Genomic DNA, 15,225 nt, shown 5'->3' with positions numbered 1-15,225 from the left:
GCAATACATGTTTTCTTATATCTCATATCATGACAGAAGTCACATATCACACATAAAATTAAAAAAAAAAACTCATGAAGGAAATAAAGTAGAAGATGGCATGCTTTGATCAGCAACTAGACTCCAACATTCCTTTTTGGGCTGTAGATATCATTTTTCACCATAGGTCCATTGTGAATATCTCAGGAATTTGCTTGGCTGATAATAGATTAATCCTTCACAGCTGATCATTGTGTAATATTTCCATTACTGCATACATTGTTCTCCTGGTTCTGCTCATTTCACTTTGCATCAGTTCATCTAAATCTTTTCAGGTTTTTCTGAACTCATCTTGTTCATCATTTCTTATGGCACGATAGTATTCCATTACAACCATATACTAAACAACTTGTTCAGCCATTCTCTAAATTATGGACAATTCCTCAGTTTCCACCTTTTTGCCACTACAAAAAGAGCTGCTAAAATATTTTTGTACAGGTAGGTCATTTCCCCTTCTCCTTGATTTCTTTGGGGTAAAGACCCAATAATGGATTTGCTGGGTCAATTGGTATGCACAATTTTATGGCCCTTTGAGCATGGTTCATTATTGCTTTCCGGAATGGTTATATCAGTTCACAGTTTCGCCAACAGTGTATCAGTGACCCAGTTTTCCCACACCCACTCAAATATTTATCATTTTCCTTTGATTTTCTTTCCATTAGTCAGATAGATATGAGGTGGTATCTCACAGTTGTTTTAATTTGCTTTTCTCTGCTCAATAATGGTTTTGAGCCCTTTTTCATATGACTATGTAGAGTTTTAATTTCTTCTTCTGAGAACTGTCTGCTCATATACTTTGAACACTTTTCAATTGAGGAGTGCTTTGAATTCTTTAAAAATTGACTCAGTTCTTTAAATAGTTAAGAAATGAGGCATTTGTCAGAGACACTTGTTATAAACTGTTTTCTCCAAAATTTGTTATTTCCTTTCTAATCTTGGTTTTATCAAGTCTCTGGATATTAATGAATATCATTGGTCCAAATTTGAGTAGAAAGTTTTCTATAATGGCTGGCAATTGCACGGGGGAGGCAGATTCAGACTTCCTTGACTTATTTCAATCCTCTGCCTTTCTTTAGTCTTGAATATCTGGAAATCTTTTGATGGATCTTTTGTTTTTAAGAATTATGCTTGCATTAGGTGAAATGTCTGATATACTTCTCTTATTATGGCATATTTTGTGATGGTAGGTTGAGGAGAAGAGAGGAAATCAATCTAATCTTCTTTATTTACATGAAGAAATTCAGTATTAGCTTTCATTTTCTGAGTGGGTAGTGTCTATTTTTCAGATGTACGTCTTCATTGATTCAGACATTATTGAGTTACAAATTAAATGAAACCTCAAAATGGTTTCTATCTGTAAAAAGTGAAGAAAATATTCTTTGGTGAAGATTTTATCTTCATAGTTTAGCTAATACAGATACCTTTATAATGATATTAAAAGGTCATCAGTTCTGAGACTTTAAGATGATTCAGGAGGGGGTTTATTTGTATTTTTTTAGGCATGTGTATTCATTTCTTTACATTTAAACTAGGCTTAAATGTAACTGAAGTCAGGGCAATAATGTGAACAAACATTATTCTATTCCTTGCCAACAAACTGCCTGTCAAACACCTAGACCAACCTAGGATTAAAAATGTAAACCTCCAACCCCCTCAGGGATGAAAGGATAATCCTGGGTTTTGCCTTTGATTTTTTCAGAGCAAAGAATTGTATGTGTGTGTGTCTGTGTGTTTATGCATATTTACTTTAGTCTAAATGAATTCTTTTTCTAGAACAGGCAGGGCACATTTCAATGAAGTTATCCCAAGTGGATTTCCCCCCTTCCAAATTCCTAATATGCACTTCATTTTACAGAAATTAACAACCATCAATGTGAAAGGAATTGAAGTTCATTTTGAATATGCATTTTATCTATCTATGTTATTTTTTTAAAAACTGCCTGCAAGAAAATAACTTATGGGTGGTATTACCTGGTTAGTTTGTATAATTAGTATATAAAGCCCTGAAATGAATTTCCAGTTGGCATCATTACTGCAATCAAATATACCTTGTATAGTGTTTTGATACATTATGTGTAACTACATTTGTCTAACTCATATAATTAATTGAAAAATATTTGGCAGGGGAATCCAAAGGCCAATTTGCTTGAATGCAAAATCTGATCATGACATGGCATTGAATTAGGAAGGAGTTATTTGTGAAAAAGTTAAATCTCTTGACAAAAATTATTTGTAGTAAAAACATGGATGTCCTGTTTCTTGACTTTTTCTGCTTTTTGTAAATTAATGTCATAATAGGATTGTTTTGGGGGGAATGGCTTGTCTTGCATCATTCACTGGCTTTTACCTAAGGTGCAGAAGCCCAAGGGTATATGTCATAGATGAGATGGAACTTCGATTGGGCAATGTGTAGCTAGGGCACAAACATATCCCCAAATATTGATACCTATAAAGAAATGCCATGGGATTTTAAAAGATATATGGATTACTACTCTTCTATGACTATGATCCATATAAAAGCTAACTTGAAAATACAGAATAAGCTGAAATGTGCGTGCAGGAAGTAAGAATGACCTACCTATCAGTGAAAATAGCCATGAGAGATACCAGTTCCTTTAGCCATGCAGAGATTCATTTAATTTTTTCATCTCAAACTTGACTAGGGCATTTGGTCTGAGATACAAGGTTCAGCATTATAGGAATGGCTTCAAGGAAGACTGAGTTGTCTTTTCTTATCACATATCCAATTTTTTGGACTAACGGAATTAGAGAAAGTGTTGTTTTAGGTCTTTAGGTCCTGGATGGACATACATTTTGGGTTCCTATTTTTCCACCGCAGATGTTATAATACATTTTGTCTCTCAAGGAAGGAAAACAGTTTTAAAATTCATAGTTGGATCTCAGGTCTCTATAAAATCAAGACAGAGCTCATGGCACATATGGCTATCCCACTGTGCCAATAATGTGCTGGATTCCTATTTGAGTCAGCTCCTGTTTATTCCATGGTTAAAGAGCACACTCTTTCCTTGGTCAGCCATTTTAGAAATGTGCCATTCTGGGTTTGTTTTAAAACAAATTGTCCTCCAGTACTGTTTGAAGAAGAATAAAAGTGAATTTCATATTCTCAATCTGATCTTCCCAAAGCTTATCATTTGCAAGTAGAATGGGATTTCTATGTTCATTTTCTCATTCTTGAATTGTGGCACATCTACTGACAAGCCACTTTGGGCATCATGAAATTTGATGTTTAGTTAATAAAGTTAATTCCCATTCAAATCATGGAAAAAATCACAGACAACATCTCAGATAAAATCTTCATTGTGTGTTGAATACAGAATCTTGCCTAAATGACAAAGCCACTTCTATTTTGGCTCAGCATCAATTTATCCTGTGTGATCACTGACACGATGTGATAAGAATCCTTGAGAAGCAGATGAAAGCAATATGCAGACCTCAAAATTCTGTACACCTCTCAGAAACACCTAACCTCTTTGTCTTCATCTCTTCATTATCATCAAATAATATTTATTGAGTGTTCTCATGCATAGGGGACTGTCTTCTTCCATCTTACTCAATTTTTCCTCCTCACTTCTTTTTTTCTTCTTTACTAAAACACCCTTCTACTACTTTTATCTTGATTTCAAATTTGAGCCACAGCCTCTCCTTTAACTCATTTCCAGATATTTCTTTTACAGAAATCTTATTCATTCAGTCAGATAATCCACCTATAACTTCTCTAATTTTCCCTATATCAGTGTAGCATTTGTTCTCAATTTGTATCTTTCACACGTTGAGATTTAAAGTTCTTGAGGCTGGGATTATGTTTTTCAGATACTTTGTATTTATCACATAATGAAGCATATTCCCCATACCGATCATTGTGGGACAGGAATATTTAAACAATAACCAAAAGGAATTCACAGCCTCCAAGATGAAAAATTAAGCTAAAGCAGCCCTTCTGAATTGCCACACATTTACTGCCTGACATTAAAGAGAGATAATGCTAAAAGCCTATAGTCTCTCATAAATATAAGCAATGGGAAAGTCAGATTGGGGGAATCCTAAATTGTTGAGCACCTTATCATGAAACCTTTCCATCTACCTTACCTCATCAAGACATCTTTCATACTGTTCCCTCTGATTTTCATTTTCCAAAGCTAGTGCTGAATTCTCTGCCTGCAGTAAGATACAAAAATAATAAAAATGAATCAATGAAATGCTGTGTTATATGACAACTTATTCAATACATTTACCAAATGTATCTCCTCAGGATCCAAAATAATCTTTTAAAAATACACACAACACATTTGCTATAAATACTGTTATAAATAACTCTGGAATGACTTCAATCTTATCAAATTGTTCACAAAACTACATTACATTACAATTTAGAAAAACACCCAAGTTGATATTCTGAACAGGTACAAAATCAATTCATGAATCATGGTGAGAGTTGTTGTTTTTCATAAAGTATCACAATTCATATTTTATTCCACTAACACATGAAAATGAGAAATGTCCTAGCCCACTTCATTAAGGTCTGCCAGAGTCCACTACTTGAAGCTTAAATCACAGCAAAGAATGCCAAGTAACTAACTGCATCAAAACATATTTTCTAAATTTAAAAAAGACAATTTAAATGTGAAATTGGGAAACGAATGGCACTTTTTGGATCTAAAAATGTTTCAGAGGAAAAGTAGGGTTTTAATCTATGCTTAAATAATTTCATAGACCAGCTACCTTATTTTAATACCTTCTTTTATTTCCCTCAAAATCTCATGCAAGGATGAGAATGGTTACTGACTAGTGTAATTGAAGAAAAAAAGAGCATTAACAAACATATATTAGAGTATGATGGTATAAAAATATATTGGAAAACAACATTCAGGATTAAAGAAATGACAGGCCAAAAGTTGATAGACTATGAAGGACTCTTATGCCCTTTTATTATAAATGCTTTCTTCATAAAGGGAAACTGGAGAGACTAGTTATAGTGAGTACTGAATAAATCACCAGAAATGAAATTGATAATATTCTAACAGACAGGAAATGAAAGGGCATTAATGTGGGAATCTTTGTTCGTGAACAGTAAGACCACTGACTTGTTAAAGCAAAGATAAAAATCAATACTAAATTAGAATGAACACATTTGAGACAAGTCCAATCTGACTCATCAAACAAATAGTTGTTTAATAAATAGAAAATGGATAAATATACGTATGTTGATACAGACAGTAACAATTGCCTAAGCAAGTATGACTTATGTATATTAATTATGGCAATGGGGAGACAATTATCACAATAAACAAATACCTAATCTCTTTACCGGTAGGACAGAGATACTAGTCAAATGCAATGCACATTAAAATGTGAAATCATTTTAAAAATCTCATGGAGGTGATTGATGGATGATTTTAATTAGCATCATGTTCTAGAAAAGTCAGAAGCAGTAGGGGAAAAACATTAAAATAACTCTTAAGAGATCCAATTAAGTCATATACCAATACCATTTAAGGATAGGAAAGAGAAAACATCAAATATATAAAAACGGTATGGATCTGTCAAAATTTGTGTAGAAAACTCTTTACTCCATCAATGACAAGAAAAGCTGTGTTTGTTGTTTACTCTCAAATATTTGATTCATTGGAGGAAAATACTAACTTAAAATGCTCTCATTATGACATCTCCAAGTTTATGTCAGAATCACAGAGTATTTGTTGAGAGTTTCAACAACTGAGAAAACTTCCTTAATGACCTTTTTGTTATTATATTAAATGGGCTACAAAATAGGAAGGCATGTGGCCACCCAAGAAAATTGACTATCATTGAGAATATCCAGGGCGGAGTACAAATTTAAATAGGATTACCTACAGATGGCAAAAAATTCCAGATTTTTCTGCAATAGTTGATGTGCTAAATTAATCAAATTCTGAAACACTGCAGTTATGACCTATAATCATTTAAAGGACTTTGGCATAAGTATTTCATGCAGAAAAAAAGGGATGAAGAATTTTTATTGTCTTGACTATGATACATCTAGTGGAGAAGGAAATGATAAATTATTTTAGTATCATTGTCAGGAAAACTCCATGGACATCACTGATGTGCTCTGACGCACGGGGTCACTAAAAATTGGATATGGCTGAACAATAACATGATACTTATAGACATCCTGGATGGGGCCAAATACTGGATTCAGAATTGAATATAAGGATGAGAAAAGACAGGATTGGATTGAGGAAATTGTGTAGTACCTTTAAAGAACTTGAATTTCTCCCTAAAACAAAGGTTCTTTTTAAAAAAGCATCTCATATTATCTCATATAAGACATAAAAACATAAAAATTGTCATATAAAACATATTTCATAGAAAGATGTTTAAAAACATCTGATATAATAAAATAAATCTTTTCAAAATCAATATTCTGATAATTTAGGGGTACAAATCATCATACTTGCAGAAGATTTAAAGTTGTGAGTCACATAAAGGGCAAAGGAGGGGTTAATAGTGGGAGTAAGAAGGTTGCAATATATTGCCAAGGAGAGATTGTGCAGGAGAAACAGTTTTAAAAAATATCAGAAGGGATGATTGTGAAAGAAGGTGGTTCTGTCATGTAGTACAATTGAAGGATCCCGTGTATCCATATATTGTCAGTAGAGCTAGAAGAAAGTCCCCAGCTCATCAGGAGGCATTCTTATGGAGGACTGTAAGATGTATGTGCTCATAAGTCATACAATGTTTTTAAGCATGGATGGATTATGTGCAGTAATCCTGGGGGATGTGCCAAGGGATCACATATTTAGTAGTTGAAGGTACTTCACAGTCCATGTATTCCAACTCATTGTACAAATGAGGAAAGGGAGTTTCAGTAGCTTGCCCAAGGTCTGGCAGGTGTTAAGTATCAGAGGTGATATTTGAACCCAGATCCTCTAACTCCAAAATCAGAAGGCTCTCTACTTTATCTCATTGCCTCCCTGTGAAATCAAAGAAGCATCAATACACAATGGATGGTAAGAGTAGAATATTATGGACCTACAACTCAAATTTCAAGAAGTGAGTGTTTTTGTTATGTTTTTTCTTTGAGAAATTTTATGCCTGTGGTGTTTGATTGTTTTTATTAAATATGAAGTGCAAAGCACAGTGGTAAGAGATAAAAACAAATATAATGGTAAAGTAAGTCCAAATTGGTTTCTTTTTAAATGCCTGGAGAAAAAAATGTGTAAGGAAATTAAAGTTGGACATAGGATTTATATGGGATGCCTGAATATGGCTTCTCTTGACAATATCACATAGCAAAAACAGTACAATCGATCTGTTCAGATAATTACCACCATTACACAGTTTACGTAACTTGTCTCACTTTTACTGCTCTGTCAATCCATAAAATCCTGGAAATAAAGTACCTATAAGGGTACTGGCAAAGATATAATGATCACATTTTATGGTTAACATATTCTGTTCCAAAGATCATGTTAGTTGATATAATTCACCATGTCCAAAGGGACAATAAAGATATTAACAATTATCTGAATTACATTAATATAATCTTCAACCCATAAGTTTATTTTACCCATTTGCATTTATTAAGAATTCAGGATTAACCTACAACTGAGATGGGGCAACAGAGGGAAAAAAAGGCAAAGTCCTTTAATTAAATAGGATTTTTAAAATCCACACAGCACTCCTATAATAGCTGGAAATGCTAGGCATAAAAGAAAATAATATGAGAATGTGGGTGTCACAGGTAAGTATTATAAGCTAGCCTTAGAACATTCCATTTTTAAATTAGCATTTTATGAAATCAATAAACTCTCAAGGATATAATTATAATTTCTAAATTAACACACTAGCGATGTTCTATTCTCAACTTTGTTATTTAAGATATCTAAATGGTTTTTTTTTTAACCCTTACCTTCAATCTTAGAATCAATGCTGTGTTCCAAAGTAGAAGAGCTTTAAGAGCTAGGCAATGGATGTTAAGTGACTAAATCAGGGTCATACAGGTAGGAAGCACTGGAGTCCATATTTGAACTTAGGACTTACTTTCTCTAGATCTGGCACTTAATTTGCTGAGCCACATAGCTGCCCCCTCTAAATATTCTTAGATAAGTTATTATATAATAACCTGTCTACTTATGAAGTCTCTAGTTCTAGTATGGAGCTGGGTTACTCTAATTTAGAAAAAAAAAACCTTTAAGTTTGTTTCCTGCCAACTGTTCTGAAATCCTTTGTGAACTAATATTATCAAAAAAACCACATCATATGAACTTATATTAATTTGGACTGACATGGATGGAGAAAAGTATAAATTATCCATTTTAAAAGATATTAAAAACCAAGTTTTATTAGAGACTCTATTGAATGATGCTCTACTAAAGCAAATACTTCCTTATAAAATGAAACACTATATCAGCAGTGTTTGAGACAGACAAGACCCTGAACCTAAGAGCCTTGGTAATAGTAATGATTCCATCAGAATATCAACAGTCATCATATTGAGAAGCATCTACTAGGGAGAAACAGACTGGCAACTATTCCTAAAAGTGCTACACATAGCAATGCATCTAGTAAATACTCAGAAAAGAAAGTTATTGCCACCAGACTCTGAGACTGTGAAATGGTGCAATATCAGAAATAGACATGATTTTATTAGTTGAAATGTCATTAAGAAGAACTGTAATCATTTGCTTTGCTGTTGACCCTAAGAATCATGGTACCTTTCCATCTGCTTTGTGCTTTAAATCTTACATATGTATTTTCTGCCCTATTAAAATTTTAGCTTATTAAGAGTACCAGTTGTCTTACTTTTTTTTAATATCCCCAATGCTTAGCACAATGTTTTGCATATATATATAATGTTTAACAAATGATTTTTTCCTTTAGTCATTCTTTTGAAATATGATAAATCTAGCTAAAAAGACTTTAAGCACAAAAATCAGCCTAGATAAATTTGGATATGGGGTAATGTATTATTTTTTTATGTCAACTCAGAGAAACTGTCCTCTAAGAAACAGAGGAGTTGTGGTCAAATTCGGTAAAGCAAATATCCATCTGATGAAATCAAAGATCCTTGAAAAATAGAAGTAAATAAAATTTATGATAGATAAAGTATTTATTATATGCATCAAAAGTTTTAGTCTAGAGCAGTGGTGGCCTGCCTTGGCTTAGATGGAAATTATGTTATTTTGAAAGAGCTGCTTTTAAAGAGCTCAAAAATGTATCTCCTGGGGACCAAAATATTACCCTTACAATATTGGTTTCACATTTAATTTTTTTGGTTAAACTTTCTCATAGTTATTCATACCTTGATGTAACAAAAATTCACTGAGCACCTACTGTTGGGTTAGACCCTGGGTTAAAGTAAATATTTTGCAGGCAAAACATTTCTGCTCTAAATCCTTCAATAGTTTACTATTCACTATGGCATTAAGCAAGCCTACTCTCTTTTGCTTTTTAAACCCAACATAACCCAGTTCTAATCTGCCTGCCCATCTTTATTTCCAATATATCCCATACTGTATTTTACTTGGATCAGTCTCCTCACAGTCACAGAACATATTATTCTCATATATGTCTCCATGGTTTTGCTCCTATTGCTACTCTATTCTGGACTATCCTATTCTTTCTTATTCAAATAGTATCAAAATTTCAAAATCCAGCTCAAATCTTACCTACTTTATGAAAGCTTCCTCAACTATGTCAGGCTGAATTGATCTTTCCCCTCTAAACCCTCTCGCATGCCTATTCAGGTTGATTCACTTTCAACATAAGTCTGATACTTTATATTGTTGTGTCCTAATAATTTCATGTGCAATAATCTTGCCTCATTCAATTACATTCTAAGTCCTTTGAATGCAGAGATACTATCAAATAAATCCTTTCGCTTCCTAGCACAGTGTCTTGCACATAGTATGTGTTTAAATGTTTACAGATTTTCAAGAACTGAGAGCAAACTCAGAATAAATAATTGTTGATCAATTATTTGAATATTCAAAAATTTCAAATTGGTGAAATTTTGACATTTTATTATACCTGAGGTAAAGATTAAATCTCTTTATGATGTTATGGTGTATATAGAAGAGGAAGAGGGAGATAGGTCATTGATGATTATCTCCCAGGTATGCAAGAAATTAACCAATAGCGTGAATTTACTCATTTTTTTGCGTGAGTGATAAAAATTATCCCATGATCCTTCAGTTAGACCACTGGGGAAATAGACTTCTTTGATTATCATTATTACCACTGACATTGCTATTATTATCAAGAAGGCTGATAATGGTGATAACAATTCTAGTTCATCTTCTAAAAGGGGTAGGCTCTGGGGCACACTCTAATGAGGGAAAAATAATAGAGATGATTATTCTTCTTATTCCTTCTGCAGATGCTTCAGGGAGACAATAATTATTTACTGTTCTTCTTGTTTTCCTTCATTACAGAGAATATGCTCCAGAGCCTGCCCCCTTTAGGAGATAAGCTATAGTATTAGTTTTACACTTCTTGCAGTCAACAGTAAGGCATTCCCATCATACGCTATTCCATTATGCTGTTAATTTTTCCACTGAGTAGGGAACTGGGAAAGAGCAAAGAGATATTACAGATACAACCGTGGTGGTGAATGGGTCTCTCTTTTGGCGATTATTTAATTGTTTTTCGATGGTGTTAATGATAATTCAGGTTTTGTAGGAATTGAAATATCACTAATCTTTTTCTTTAGTGAGGTATTAGTTTTCAAAACAAAAATATTTTCTATTATTTACCTTTTGTAGAGGAAAAAGAAAAATAAATATTAAGTAATTTTCAAAATCCTTTGTTTTGTGTATCAGTTTAGTCAAATAAACCACTAACTCCCAAACTAGCTGATACTCAAAGGGAAAAAAAAGTAATAAGTTGAAGGCAAAGAATGGTGACTCTGGTTCAAATGAAGAGATGGCTACTTTTCATTGGCTATCCAAAGCAAATTATTCATTTAGACCAGAAACAACAATGGGAGCTATATTATTGTGAAGGATAATGCTATTGGAAGCTAGTTGTTTTGAGGAAAAAAATAGATAGGACATATATAAAGCAGCACCTAAACAATCCCAAAGGGAAATTGAGGAAGGATGTAAATGCTGGAGTAGGAAAGGTAGAGAGAGAAATGGTTCATAATGTGTAGAAATCATGACTACTTGTAAATCTGCCATAGAAAAGGAAAAAAGTAAATCGATACTTGAACTACCAACAAGAAAATATTTATTTTCTGTCTCACCCCATCCTCACTCCAATTTAGAGAATGTTTTTCCTTTACTTATCTTCCTAGTTTTTTTCTCCTTTGCCTATATCATGATCTACCTACCCAGTAACATATATAACCTATTAACATAGCATAATAAATGCTAGTTGACTGATTCAAGCATTTATTAAGCACCGATTGCTAGGCATGTCATACCTATGGCCCCTTGTTGACTATAACTTTTTTTCAATATAAGAAACACATTTTGATTTTAACTACTGGCTCCTCACACTGTACATTTTAGAGTGCTTATACTTAAACAAATGCTTGGTATCTATTAGCAGGAGCTTGATGACTATTTCTTGAATTGTATTTTCTATGACTGGCTTCTTCAATTTGGGTTATTCTAGATTATATCCAAAGCAGGTACTTTCATAACATAAATACTTGAATAATAAACCAGAAAGTCATAATAACACAGGGGGTTCCTGGACTGTTTGTTCAGTCATTTCAGTTGTATATGACTCTTCATGATCTCATTAAGGATTTTCTTGGCAGAGATCCCAGAGTGGTTTGCCATTTCCTTCTCCAGTTCATTTTATAGAAAAGTAAATTGAGGCAAAAAGAGTTAAGTGATTTTCCCAGGGTCACACAGATAGTGTGTAAGGCCAGATTTGAACTCAGGAAGATGAGTCTTTGTAACTTCAGACCAGACTTCTATTCACTAAACCTTCTGAATGGGGGCAGCTAGGTATTGCAATGGATAGGAAGACAGACTTGAATTCAAATCCAGCCTCAGACATTTCATAGCTATGTGACCTCTTGGCTAAGTCATTTAATCCTGTTTGCCTCAGTTTCCTCATCCATAAAATGATCTGGAGAAGTAAATGACAAACCACTCTCATTATCATGGCCAAAAAAATCCTAAGTGGCATCCTTAAGTATCAGACACAACTGAAATGACTGAACTGAACAATAGCAAATATCTGAAGATTAAAGCACAGGCATTTCCTACATGTTTGTCTTGATTCTGATCATCTACCAAGAAATTTAAGATTTTAATTAACAAGTAATTTAATCAGAGATCACAAAAATATCCCAATTTTAGACACTGCCTAAAAACATAATCTGAAAAAATGCTCTTGAAGCTTGACCAGATACCTGATATCTCATTGCCATTTGAGCATGTAAAATGTCAAAACAGAAGATACCCAGAAAGGAGCTGGACATTGTGCCTCTTTTTTATAGATCATCACTAATTATAATTTAAGCTGTTCCCAGAAGGCATTGCAGTTTAGTTTGGGATCGTTTGTCTAATTGCATCTAAGTAGTGGACTAGCAGAAAATAAAGATTGATTGAAGAAAGGGATTCTAGGATGACTATTCAAGAACAATGCCCTCCACACCAAATAAAAAAGTAGTATTTTTGTGCTCTGGTTACCTAAGTTTCTTATCATAGGAGATTTCAAAGGAAAAGGATGTAAACTCAGGTATCACAGAAATTAAGAATAATAAGTTAATAGTAATTCCATAATAATAAAAATAACCATCATCCCTTTAGCTTTTCCAAAGAGTTTTTATAAGTATTATCTCATTTGACCCTCACAACAATTCTAGGAAATAGATTCTATTTTTTTCCTCTACTTTATAGCTAAGGAAACTGAGGCAAATAAAGGGTATATGACTTGCGACAAAACTAATAAATGTCCGGGACAGAATTTGAAATTAGGTCTTCCCTTGTCCAAGTCTAATGTGCTAATCACTGCATCAACATAGACATCAGAATACTTAAATGTATATTATATTGCTATCCTCATGGTCCATATAGCAAGCAGACTTTGTAGGTAAAAAAAAAACACAGGACAGGGTCCTAGAGGGGCTGGACAAAGTACAGGTCTGAAAAAGTCACTTTCTTGTTCATTAAATGTCAGTTACTTCCTACTGCCCAAGTACAAACTCCTTTGATATTTTAAGGCTTTCACAAACTAGTTCCTTCCAATCTAACTTTCTCAACTAGTTTCACATTACTTATTCTCAGGCATTCTATATTCCAGCCTTGCTTATTCTACCTCCTGACGAAACTGTCCTCTACATGTTTAATGTTCCCTCTGCTTGCCTATGTCTCTTGAAATTCTTAGCTCTCTTCAAGCCTTAGCTTAGATATTATATACTATATTGAGTTTTTTCTGGATACAAATAACAACAGTAACAAAAAACATTTATATATTACTTTAAGATCTGCAAAATACTTCATAGATATTATTTCATTTGGCATTTATAACAGCCCTGAGAAATAGGTGCTATTATTATCCCTATTATAATGATGAGGAAACTGAGGCTAAGTCCACCATCACTCAAGCTAGTAAATAACTCCATCTCTGCTGTAGTTATTAGTGTTTTTACTTGAACTTTAAATTGCCTTGTATTTATTTGGGGGTTATTTTGTATTTAGTTATCTATATACATGTTGATTCTTCCAAGTAGAGGATGAGCCCTTTGAAGCTATGATCTAGTCCATTTTTTTTACTTTGAATCCCTGGTATGTAGCACAATGCCTAGTACATGGGAGATGTTTGATCATTTCTTGTTAAATGGATTGGAATTAAAATGAATAATTTTGAAATAAATCACACTTCAAAATAAATAGCACTATACCAAAATTCCTCTATAGGTAGCTATGTATAATACATATTATAAAGGCATAGCTCTATACTCTCTTTTATTACTACTACTTGAAGAGCACATAAAGGTCTTGTTTCAGGGTGAGCCTCTGGAATTGAACAGTGAGTGAGTTTTTAAAAGGAAGATGGAGTGAGGGGGCTGGGTGACTCAGTGGATTGAGAGCCAGGCCTAGAGACAGGAGGTCCTAAGTTCAAATCTGGTCTCAGACACTTCCCAGCTGTGTGACCCTTGGCAAGTCACTTGACCCCCATAGCCTAGCCCTTACCACTCTTCTGCCTTGGAACCAATATACAGTTTTGATTCTAAGATAGAAGGTAAAGGTAATTTTAAAAAAAAGAAGATGGAAGAAGACTCTAGGGGAAGAAATACTTGATCTGAAAAACTATTGCCAGAGCTATGAACTCTCCTGAAACAGCAATAAACACTGAGCAGATCATAATGTGAATTCTAGGACTCTTCCAGACTCTAATAAATTAAATGCTCAGGGAGAATCATGGGTGACCCAGAGAACAGAGAAGATTCTAGACCAGTGGAAAAGGCCAAAACCAGAGGACAAGACAGATAACCAAACAATGGATGGTACTGAAAAGACTACGTTGATGGAGTAACTACCCTACCAGGGAGAAGAAGTAGTTTTTAACAGGATTTCCATACTGGAAGAGAGGTTATTCTATAGGCTTGTTGGAAATGGTTGATTTCATGATAGGTAAAAAAAAATGGTCCACATGAGCAAAATAAGAATGCCAAATTCTTGGGAGCTGATCACCATAGAGTACTTCAGTGTGAAAAATTTGATTTTCTAGAGATCTATGGGACTTCAGGTTATTGTGATTTACATATTGCAAATATTTATACAGAGTATTTATTAAGAATTTACTATTTTCCTGTGCTAAGCTCTAACCATACCAAAATTAGAAAAACAAGATAGTCACTATTCTCTAGGTACTAATATTCTAAAAAAGAAAAAAATTATATAAAAGAGAGATGAAATCAGGGCAAGGTGTGAGGAAGGAGGTTTCCCACACAAGAACCACATTGTTGGTGAAGGATAGAACAGAAGAGTAAGTTGAACTGAGAATCAATTGAGCATGAATGTGGCCACTCATGAAATATTGTTCCTGGCTGAGGGATTCATCAGTCAGTAAAGCAGAATCTAGAATCTTGTTTTGAGCCAACTTTCATTACTGATTCTAAAAATATTACTTATTTTAATATTTAAAAATTTTGTCTTCCTAATTCTTTCCCTTCCTCTTACCCTTCTACTGAGAAGGCAAGCAATATGCAATAGTAAA

General features: G+C 33.7%; 1 protein-coding gene across 1 annotated transcript in view; it reads right to left on the bottom strand.

The window, feature by feature from the left end:
• The window catches only part of NCKAP5 (NCK associated protein 5), a 926,355-nt gene that overhangs the window by 223,398 nt on the left and 687,732 nt on the right, over nt 1-15,225 (bottom strand). The window contains exon 7 of the mRNA XM_044669911.1: nt 4,147-4,215. Within this exon, the coding sequence (XP_044525846.1) occupies nt 4,147-4,215 (69 nt within the window). The remainder of the gene's footprint in view (nt 1-4,146; nt 4,216-15,225) is intronic.

This window comes from Gracilinanus agilis, chromosome 3, assembly GCF_016433145.1.
Source record: "Gracilinanus agilis isolate LMUSP501 chromosome 3, AgileGrace, whole genome shotgun sequence".
NCBI classification, from domain to species: domain Eukaryota; kingdom Metazoa; phylum Chordata; class Mammalia; order Didelphimorphia; family Didelphidae; genus Gracilinanus; species Gracilinanus agilis.
The sequence above is the reverse complement of the archived record's forward strand: the minus strand, read 5'-3'. Positions and strand labels throughout refer to the sequence as shown.